Here is a 12,168-nt window from a genome sequence, read left to right on the forward strand (position 1 = left end):
GTATCAGTGAATATCTGATGTATATCAATAATAATTTAGTAACACCGTTAAATTAAAGCTTTACCAAATCTCAAAATTAATTTCCAATTTTCAAATAGAAAAATATGAAATGAAACAACAAAGACAAAAAAATATTTTATTAATTTTAAAAGCTACGAGTGCCAATTATTGTTGACAATAACGTGTAAAAAAATAAAATAATAAACAAATAAAAAAATAAAGTAAAATAAAAATGCTTCTCAGCTCATCCAGAATATTTTATTTTTACCTGGTGCAGTTTTGTGGACCAGAGCATATAACTCAACATGTCCATGTTGCTATTTGCCTAACTTGACGAGGTAATTTACATCTATGCATTTGGTAGATGCTTTTTATCAGTTCATGGACACCCTGGCCATCTAACCCATGACATTGGCATTGTTCGCGGTAAAGAAATGTTTGAGCTAGAGAAATTAACAACAAAAAGACAGCAAAAAGCTCAGTCTGCGACATCAATTAAAAAGGACACATTTTCATATTGTTTTTCCCTTCTGTTTGCTATTAGAAAAGACAAATTCTGGGCTTGTGATCTACCAGTTTAGAACCACCGATTCACAGAGGTGCAACAAACTGTAACACCTTTATCACACATTGAAAATACAATGCCTCTAACAGGCAGACCCATTAGTAAGACAGTGACTTACCTTGTGGGGGCACATGGCTGGGACAACAGGGAATGTTTTATCCGGAGTCTGGCTCTGGTTCTAGAAGAAAAACAAATCACTCCTTGTTAGTTATTTTAGTTCGAATAAAACTATTACATTGAAGCACAGTTCCTATGAATTGCATGTTTCGTAATAAGGGGGAACAAAGTGACCTATTGCTTACACTTATTCTGAAGAAATGGAAAAGCCAATTGAGTGAATAAAGGTTAAGGTCATCAATCTGCACTGGTGGAATATACCGCCAACATATGGTTACGGCAAACCTTCTCCATACAAGCCTATTTCTGCATCCACTGCTGAAAACATGAGTGTAACACATAGCACAGGCTTCATAACATATGCAAAGGTTCTCAAACAGGATTTCATTAACCAATTAGCATATTGTAAATATGGTGCTACATCAGACTGATACATGAAAACCAACACTAAAGAGGTTGCACGTAGGTAAGTCAACAAGATAACAACAGATGGTCCTGCTGTTTGTGATTATGCATGATGCAGGGCCTCTGCACACATAAAGGCAGTGCACGGGGAAATGACCATCTTGAAGTGACCTCGCATACATATGAGGGAAAACATACCTGCACAGCAGGTGACAAACTTCTCTCACTAATATTTTTGGGACGCAGACTTGATTCCAAGCAGGTGCTGCCACTCATTCTCTTACATCCAGTTATCTTCTTTTTGTAAGACTAATGCTCTCTGACACTATTAATGGCTTCCTTATGGTATCACCAAGAGAGATGAAACATTGAGCGGTCCAGACTTCAACATCTATATTTCATCAGCACTTAGAGGAGTCAGCATGGGCTGTGTGGTAACCTCACTTCACACCCACTGTCGGGTGAAAGACAAACATTGCGTGGTCAGCCCTAGGCGTCTGAGATAATAGAAAAGAGTTTTGTGCCGCTCGTGAAAGGATAAAACTCTACAGAGACATAGGTTACACGATTTCACATCTTTTTGCACAATTGACCAATTATGGAATATTTTTTTCCCTTTCCAACCAGGTTCTTATGCTCCCGGAGACAGTTCTTTCTTTAATGAGCCAGTTTTAAACAATACATGATATTGTAACTTGAGCAGAGCTGGTTTAGGAAGGATGGGGAGACTAATAAAGCACACGTCCTCCTGGCTCCAAGGGCAACTCAGAGGACATGACATGTTTATTCAGGAGAGTCGCTGTCAGCATCGCTCGCATTGACCCGTGTCTGCTCTACTTTGGTCAATCAAAACATCTATTAAGGTCTCTGTTAAGAACAGATCAATTTGAACTCAATTCTGCCACTTGGTCCATGAGCAACAGCACTATTCCGACCCACAACACGATTGCGAGTGTGATATTTCATACAACAGTTCAATAAACATTAAGCTAACATTGAGAAATGTACATTTTAGACACAATTCTGTGGGTAGCTTTTTCTAATTTGCACCAACAATGCTGAAGCAGAGCGATCACATCTCCAAGCAACACACAGCAGTGGTGTTTACTAGTTCTGGTTGAGTGAATGATTCAGTGAATCACTTCGAAATCAATCGATGTAGTTAAACGAATCAGTGGCTCGCACCTGAATGAATCATTGTAGGCGAACAAATCAGATGAATAAATGATTCAGTGACTCACCATGCTAAATTTGGATCCACATAATAGCATATATGGGTTCTAGTCCGGCTTTTTTGTGTGTTGCATGGTTTCTTTTAGAAAAAATTGCATAGGTGAAAGGGAAAAATATTCTGCAAAAAAAAAAAAAAAAAACTTGGAATGGAATTGTCTTATTGTTTTTAAAACCTTTACATAAAACGTAATATTAAAGCTGCAATAGGTAACTTTTGTAAAAATATATTTTTTACATATTTGTTAAGCCTTTCATTATGTCCTGACAGTAGAATATGAGACAGATAATCTGTGAAAAAATCAAGCTCCTCTGGCTCCTCCCAGTGCTCCTATTGCCATTTGCAGAAAATACACTGCTCCCGTTAAGAAACAACCAATCAGGGCTGCGGTCCGTAACTTTGTTTGTGTTCAAAATGTAGAAAAATGTATATAATAAGCGAGTATACCATGAATCCATTTTTCAAACCGTGTTTTTAGCTTGTCCTGAATCACTAGGGTGCACCTATAATAAGTGTTTATATTCTGACTATTTTAGATTGCTTCGGGGGTACCGCGGCGGAGTAACCCAGTACCTTTGTGATTCTTCATAGACATAAACAGAGAGAAGTATTTCCGGCTACAATGATCTTCCGCAAGACGCAACAAGTTCTGTTTATTAACCGCTAGAGCGTCAAAAGTTACCAACCGCAGCTTTAAATCATGCTATATATAGAACTGAATATCAATTACTTTGGCTTCATGCTGACGGCCAAATCACAGCCATGCTGATATCCAGAACAACACCTTTTGCTGGTGTCATATTGTTTAAATAAACAGGGCCAAAGTTATGAAACAAAAACATATACTGAAGGAGATAAATCTCTCTGGACAAACTGCATTTGTGTTAATGCTTTATTTCCTGTTTAATGTTTTGCTCAGCCACGGTTAATTATTTAATATGACAGGTATGCTGCACGGAGTGTATTAACTTGTCCTGCATGTTTAAATAATATATGATCCCATTAAAATCTGACATAGACGACAGACACACACGCCACTGGGGCTTTATTCATTTGCAGGTACACAGGCACCATTATCAGGAGATGTTGACCTAGTGTGTTCGATTGAACAGCCTTTCTGCAATGTGTGGCAAAATTATACCTTGCACTGAAAGCCTGGGCTATGCAAATGATACATAACTGCACTGGTAAAAGCGGATGACTTTAATGCTCTGCTGTTATTTTGAAGAGCGGATACATCTATAAAATAAGTGCAGTTGGAGGTAATGATTTTCAAATAGTCAATTTTTTACAAAAAAAAAAAATTATATTATTTATTGGTATCTTCCCTCCTTCTCAGCTCCTTCCATAATTCATGCAGCGCCAGTAAACTTGTGAAAGCGAAATGCGATTTTGTCAAGGTTGTGAAGTGCAGTCAAATAAACATGATGGAAAATGCCAGATAGAAGGCAAATGTATTATCTCTTCTCATTATGTGTTACGTCTCTGCTTCACAGTACAGAGACAAATTAGTTTTTATCGAGATGCCAAATTGCTAATATTAAACCTCTCTGCTGTTCCCTCCCAAAACAAGCCATGGAAGTGATTTCTACACTTCACTCTGCTGAATGTTTTCTTTTCCAAATGATAGTAGAGAGAGAAAGAGAGCAAGCGGTAGGCTGCAAAGAGCAGTAATCTCCTCGCCAGCGGTGTTGAGGCTGACTGACGCTCAATGTGCAGTCTATATAAAGGGGTGCTCTTTGAAATGACAGCCTCCCACAAGTGCATCAAGACACCAAAGGTTTCTTGCTCCTGGTGTGCTCATTTGCTAAGCAGTGTGAAGCCCCTTCTTTTAGAATGGTCTTGAGAGCTGGAAGAAGTCTCAATTAGACTTTTGTAAAGAGTTAGAAGTGCAGGTATGCTGCATTTGAGTTTGGCACTACAGCCACATCTGTCTGCGTACAAAAAGTGCCATCTCGATACTGTGACTATACTTGTGTACCATTTATACAAACATATATATATTTACGGTTGCCAACAAAGTTAAAGCTAATTTTGTCACATACACAGAGCTACAGTAGGTAAGCAAATATAGCTCTCTCACACAGAAACTACTGTATCTCCAGGCCATAATGAGCCTGCTATGTGTTTTAAAAGGATTAGCTGCATTAAAAATCACATTTCATTCACAAGCTGAGCAAAACAAAGCAGTTCATGGCAATCATGTTCATTTATTACTGCTTTGCAGGGGTTTAAATACAAAGCATGAATATTTCATCACAGCTAATCTAATCTGGTTGTGCACGTGTGTGCATTTATTATGAAACTTAAAGAAAGGGACAGAGACACAATGTACACTACCGGTTTAAAATGAAGATAAAGTAGGCTACATTTTGAAATGAATAGGACACTTAAATGTTTTAAAAGTCTCTTTTACTCACTCACCAAGGCTGCATTTATGTGATAGATACAGTAAAAACAGTAATACTGTGAAATGTCATTACAATTTCAAATAAGTATTTTCTATGAGTATATTTTAAAATGTAATTTTTTCCTGTGATGCAAAGCTTAATTTTAGCATCATTCCTCCAGTCTTCAGGGTCACATGATCCTTCAGAAATTATTCTAATATGCTGATTTGCTGCACAAGAAACATTTATTATTATTACCAATGTTGAAAACAGTTGTGGTGCTTATTTATTATTATTTATTATTATTTATTTATTTATTTTTGGAAAAAAAAAAAAACATACACTACTACTAATACTTATAGTACACAAGGATTCATTGAATTGAAGAAAAGTAACAGTAACAGTATTTAATGAGACCGATATAATGTTACAAATGATTTCAATTAAATGCTGTTTGATTGAATTTTCTATTCATCAAAAAATTCAGTTATAAAAAAAAAAAGGATATATATCATGATTTCCAAAAAAAACATATTATATTGCTTTTTAACACTAATAATAATAATAATAAAACATTATTACGAATTGAGTACTACTACTAATAATAATAGATCAGCAAATCATCATATTAGAATGATTTCTGAAGGTCGATGCTGAAAATGTAGCTTTGCATCAAGGAATAAATAACATTCTGAGGCCCCGTTTACACTAGTGTGTTTTCGTTTTAAAACTACGTTTAAAAATGAAAACAATCCTCGTCTACACTTTTGTTTTCACTGTTTTACATGCATGTTATTGTTTACATGGTTGTCAAGGATATTTGGAGTGAATTTGGGCAGCCACGCCATCATTTTCAAAAGTCTCTGTTTTGGTCCATTTAAACCAAACGCAACCCTGGAGTTTTCAAACTAAAACGGAGTCTGTAGCGTTTTTCGAAAGCCTCCGTTTTAGAGTGTCGACAACGCTGGGGTATAGTGTAAACAACAGGCATAACTGTAGTGAAAGTAATGCTTTTTTAATGCACAAGTGTAAACATAGCCTAAAATAGATGTAAATAGAAAATGTTAATTTTCAATTGTAATAATATGTTACAATATTACTGTTACTTTATTCAAATAAATGCAGCCTCGGTGCACATAAGAGACTTTAAAAACAAAGAAATCATACTGTAACTATATTTTGAATTCAACTTGTGTCTGGTAGCTAAATGCAAAGTAAAAAAAAAAAGAAAAAAAAAAAAAAAAGAGAAGAAAATTGCCAATCGATTGTTGCAAATGTGCTAATGCCTTCTGTTTGATATTAATGGTGCTGGCAACACAGTTCCTAAGCGAACCCGCAAATAATTCTATTACTCTCTTTCTCTCAGCCATCCCTCAAGAGATAAAAAACCTCAGGCTGAGAATTGGCAGGAGCGAGTGGCGAAGTACTTTCACCTTAAAAGCAGTCTTAAAGAGAGGGTCTGACGTCGTCACATTAACTTGTCTTCTCCAATATGCACCAGGTGGAGAAGACTCACCGCAATCTCAGACGACTCCCATTTAAACTATCAAACAAGAGCACCATTCACCCAAGGCAAAATAAGGAGCAGGGCTTTTCTGGCAGCCTGGCACAGCGAGGATGCTCTGGTCCAGTAACATTCTCCTCACACACTAGGAGACTTTGTACTTGTTACTTCCTGGCTGACACTCAAGAGTACCGAGCGTTAAATAAGTTGCACACCCCTCACACGCTCTTGATTTTGTTGTCTCCTTGTATGACACTTTCTGTTGTTGTTGTTATCGTTGTAATATGAAAAAGCGGACCGAAAAAAGATATACGAGGAGGCAACAACAACACCCACATTTCTCTCTATGGGATTAAATCTGTATTTCAAGGATTATCAGATGCTTTCGATCACGTGACTTTCATGTTTTTTGTTCTTGCAAAACACAAAAGAAGAAAAAAGAAGAAAAATAATTCTCAGTAGATCATATAGCAGCAGTGGCACCACATAAAATGACATTGTGATGACAGATGTGTAAAATAAAGAATCAAACAGGTTGAATGTATTTCACACTACTAAGTTAGTACCCAATGCAGTTATCAGATGTGTCTTCCTTAATGCTGTAATACTTATGCATTCAGCATGTCTGCCTTTGGAGTGGGTTAGGCAACTTATTCTGTTTTCCTGGATCTTTCTTCCTGTTTCCATTTTCGACATCCCTTATTTCTGACATAATGGTACAGGGTTTCCAGTGTGAAGCGGGTGCCCTGTACACAACAGTAGATCTGCTTTAAAGTCCCCCATCACTGCTATCAAAGTGCTTCTTCACAGTTGATCATTAGCAGTTTAAAGCTCAGAGCCTCAAACTGAGCAGTGTAATTTAGCGGCGGCCTCGGCCATACAATCAGAGGACCGTACTGTACATTTATCATATTTGGGACTTCCACCCCCCAAAAGAAACAAAGGGAATTTTAGTTTGTGACTGATATGAGGCCTGAACTGTGAGCTGGAGTCTCATACATTTTATGCAGACATAGAAAAAGAAATGCATTTTATTGTTCTCTCTTCGAGATAAAATCCACTACGACTCGAAATGCGGCTTCAAGCGATGGAAGCTTTCAGTTTGAGTGGTCCACCTGAAATCATGATAAAGCACGGTTTCGGGCACAAACCATCAAGGAGAGGCCGCATATTATTTTAATGGCAAAAACAAACAAACAAACAAACAAAAACCTATCAGGCAGTCAAAGTATCTAGCTGCCATATACCGAAATAAGTCCTGTTATTCATATCCAGTCTAAATTCATAGATGGTAAAACAGAGGGAAAAAAAGGTAAATTATGTTTTTTTTTTACCCATATTTGGACTATTGGTATATGTGGTTTGTAAATTAGTTTTAGTATTGGATGGATAGTGTACACTGGAATAAAACAACTAGAACATAACAAGACAACAACCACCACATAGTTTATATTCACACTGCCTGAAGAAAATATCATGTACCTGAGAGGGAGCCAAAAGAACAGTGTTGAAGTTTTAGGGAAGTTTTGGTCCTGCATGTTTGCCAGTGGCATGACATTAAGGATTTGTCTCATTCTAATTTTAATAAGTTAAAAGAACAATGATTGTAAAAAAAGACCATTGCACTTGTTTAGAATTCATAAATCAACATTAAAAAAATGGTAGGATTTGATGACTGAATCACATTGAATTTAAAAGTTAAAGTTAAATTGGCTAAATAAATTGGAGCCTTTGCAACATGAACATGGCACCACCGCGTCACTAGATCATTGTAAACTGAAACATACGTAATCTTTGTCAAATAATGCAAATACACTTATGAAAAGCGTACAGAATGCTATATGGGATGTAACCTTAACCTCTACATTATTTTATGAGTACTGAATTAGATTTGAATAAGTTAATCAGAAAACAAATAGTACCTTATTTTTAAAACCAAAAATCGCTGAATCCGAAATGCTTTTCCATATAATGAATAAAAACAAAAGAAAGAATAAATGGGACACCTCCCTCAGAGACTGTTTACCATTCAAAATAAAAGGCATTATGAATGTGTGCATCACACACGTTAAAAACAAAGCACCTCATAATTATGCACAAACATCCTATAGTGTCATGCGCGCACACAAACCCTGCAGATATGTTCAGTGTGCCTGTGGGTTCAGCTTGTCTAAACTTAGTTGAGATTGCCAATTTGGTGTGGTGTGTTCTGGGAGCGTTTCTTGGCATGTGCCTGGCGGTGTCTCAGACCAATTTGTCATTCCAAGCCGGCTTTGTGTGTTGCCAGCAGAGAGACCACGGCCACGCACATCTCTGATCCTGGCAGCACCGAGGGACCAGGCCAAGTGTTCACACACTCAACTCTGGGACAAATAAAGGATTCTGCCTGCTGATCCTGGTCTCTGAGGTAGAGGAGCAGAAGAACCAGCTTTGCCTAACTTCTCCTCTGCTCCAGAAAAGAGCTCATCCAGTAGAATGTGTGGGACAAGATACAGCTCTTTCTGAATGGCGTCGAAGTCTCCGCTGTGATTTAATGTCTTGTTTCTGAAAATGTTAACTGGTATTTGGTTGCACTGAATAATTCATCATAATTCATTTGAGATTCGTGAAGAAAACAATACTTTTATTTTCCCTGCATCCTTTATAAATATTGTGATTCTGGGATAAAATGTGGCACAGAAACTCGGATTGACCCAGCTTTAGCGTTCAGCCTTAATAACACTGACTTTAAAGCAAGTCATAATGGATTTATGTTTTGCTTCGTAAAATGCTTAATACGAGCACTTCAACACTTAGAGGCTTTTCTTTGGCTCTTGTTTTTGAGTCTAAGTGGTTTATAAGCATATTGTTCGGTTGAGTCATCTGTTGCTTAAGCCACTGTCAGTGGAACAACTCGAGCCTGGCTTATAAGATTGAGACGGAAAACACAGCGGTCGTATGTATGTCGGGTTCAAATGGACAAATAACAGCGTATTTTAAAAGCAAACTGATCCTGGATGATGCTCTAATTCTTTGTATTTTCTCTTCTTTTCAAATCTTTGCTCTCATTTCCCTTTCTTCAGCTGCTAAAAAGCACAGTATGGTATAAAGATGCAACTGTGTGATCAAATGCTGGCAGGTTGACGTACTGCCTCTAAATACAGCCGTTATGTGACATTTAACACCGTGGTGGTCAGATTAGGGCACTGGATGTCTGAGAGATTCAATTCTGGGATAAAAGGGAAGTCAAAATTTGAAGTATAATTGGTAACCTCATATGCAAATTGCAGGCTGTTAACTGAATTACACAGCATTCGGTCCAAATGTTGCTGTAGAGGTGAAATAGTTATCTTTATGTTGAGAAACACGAATCCTAATCATTAAGACCTCAGAACATTTTGTGCCAATGCAGTGATGGAAAAAAATAGGAAAAAGAAAAAAGGTTTTATATTTCAATGCAATGCATATATATATGTATACATGGTTCTCACAAAATATTAAGCAGAACAACTGCTTTCAACAATAATAATAAAAAGAAAAAAGTACTTTTTAAGAGCACTAAATCTGCATCTTAGAATTTTTTCTGAAAGATTAAGTGACATTAAAGCTTGGAGTAATGATGCTTAAAATTCAGCTTTGCATCACAGGAATAAATTACGTTTTAAGAAATATATATATTTTACACAAAAGCAGTGTGTACTAAAAAGCCATTATATATCAGTGCAATGTGTTCCTGATCATTTTTAATACTGGACATACTACTTACTGTATGCTACTTAATATTTGTATTTCAAGTAAATGCTGAACTTTCTATTCATCAAATGAAATACACAATAACATTTCATGGTTTCCACAAAAGGTGGAAGATTCCACAAAGATAGATAGATTAAGACTGGAGTAAAGGTGCTGAAAATTTTGATTTGATCACAAAAACAAAATAAAGACCTCAGAATATTTTTAAGACAATGCAGTGGCGATAAAAAATGGCCTTTCTATTTCAAAGCATTGGTACCTAATCATGTCTAAAACTGTATATGATGCACATGAATTTTTGTAGATCATGCTGATATTTCAGGTGATATGACAGGAATCCAAGGCTTTTTGATTAAATGATATGAAATCCTCACATCCACAGGAATTACATGGACTAAGCCAAGATTTTTCACAACTAATTATCTCCTTTCTCTCTCCTGCCACTCATTTCTCTTTCATTTTCTTTCTGTCTGCACAACACTGAATTATCTAAATGGCTGTTGTGATGGTGTGGACTCTTAGGACGGACCAAACGTGTGGCGGCAATTGTGGATGGAACAAAGGTAAGCCGTTCAAAGAGGAACCGCTGGCAGGCTGTATCTCTCTGGATTACAGCACTAATAAAGAGGCTGTTTGAAAAGACAATGTCACGTCGTCTCCATTTACGGCGACGTCCTTCATGATGATTAAACTAATTCTAGCAGCATGCTCCTCTTAATCCTACAGCTCGACTCAGGGTTATCAAATCAGGTTGCGTGCTCAGTTAGTAACAGGGCTTTCCACACTTACACATCAATGCTTTTAACATACATTGCATATTTGCAAGCAATCGGTGGTCAGCCTGCAGTAACAGGTGTGGTACTTGTTTTGCTACTTGAGGAGTGTTACCATTGTAACCTGGTGAGCTAATAGGTTTAGATGAGGATAAGAGTAGACTTTGTGGGCTTCTGTTTTCCATACAGCACAGAAGATCAAATCAGGTTGCTGTGATACCAAAGGTCACTTCAGGCCAGGGGCATCCGTGGTCTACATGTTCGTAGACAAACCTATGACATGTTTGAGGGCAAACGGTTATATTGATTCATGTTAACAATTTCAAATGTCAAATACTGCTAAAGGATGGAAAAAGGTTAGTTGTTTAACTGCACCCCAAGCAGTGCAAAAATATTTATTTGTTTATTTAGGTGCAATATTTTTTTTTGGATATGATTTTCAGGGGCATTTCAAAAGCGTGGATACATTTGTTTATTTTTAGAAATCCATATATTTATTCAGTAAGGATGCATTAAATTGTTAAAAAAATGTCAGCAATGAAGACTTATTGTTATTATTGTTAGATTTCTTTTGTAGATTAATGTTGCTCTTTTAAAATGTATCCATTAAAAGAATGTTGAAGCATGTTTTCACATTTTTGAAGTTGATAATAATAATAAATAACAATTATTGAGCAGCAAATCAGCACATTAGAATGATTGCTGAATGATCACGTGACGCTGAAAAATACATCAAAGGAGTAAATTACATTTCAAAATACAAAACTGCTATTTTAGACTTATTTTTTTTTTTTTTAATAAAATAAATATTGGTGTTTTACAGTATTTTTGATTAAATAAATGTAGCCTTATAAACATTGTACTGACATATTTTAATGGGTTTTAAATGCATTATACTTTTTAGAAGCTTAATTTCTGACTCTGACCCTTCACAATGTCATAGGTTTGTATGAGGAAACCTGTCGTACAGAATAATATATCAAAATTTGATTTAGGATTAAGGTTATACTCAAACAATGCGTCTGTCATGCCACATACAAGCGTACAGTATATATTCATAACATTACAGCGGCGGAGCCGTATCACCCTGTATCCTCTTCTCAATTTTCAATCATGGTTTTTCAAGAATGAATTTACTTTCTGATCTCTCTACAGCTTGAGTGCTCCAGAACAGCAGAATCCAGTGTATTATGTCTGACAATGAAACACTATTGCAATAAATCCCACCTCCCAAACAGGACATGCAGCAGTAAACCCAAAAACCCCTCATCACCATCATGTACGTGTGTTTTTTTTTTTTTTTTTTTTTTTACAAAAGGATTGATAGAGACAATGTATTAACAGCATGTTGAGATTTATTTGCTGCACCTCCCAGTGATAGACACAAATCCTTAATCCTCCCCCAAGATAATAACTATGTAATCCTCATTCCCAGATGGAGCTGTTTCAGA

General features: G+C 36.5%; 1 protein-coding gene across 1 annotated transcript in view; it reads right to left on the reverse strand.

Annotated features, from left to right (window-relative positions):
- Positions 1 to 739, reverse strand: part of LOC113083542 (protocadherin-9-like) — an 85,860-nt gene extending 85,121 nt beyond the window's left edge. Inside the window, exon 1 of the mRNA XM_026254591.1 lies at positions 684 to 739. Within this exon, the coding sequence (XP_026110376.1) occupies positions 684 to 698 (15 nt within the window). The 5' untranslated portion in view covers positions 699 to 739. The remainder of the gene's footprint in view (positions 1 to 683) is intronic.
- Between the last annotated feature and the right edge of the window lie 11,429 nt (positions 740 to 12,168).

The sequence above is a fragment of the Carassius auratus genome, unplaced genomic scaffold (assembly GCF_003368295.1).
Source record: "Carassius auratus strain Wakin unplaced genomic scaffold, ASM336829v1 scaf_tig00038676, whole genome shotgun sequence".
NCBI lineage: Eukaryota > Metazoa > Chordata > Actinopteri > Cypriniformes > Cyprinidae > Carassius > Carassius auratus.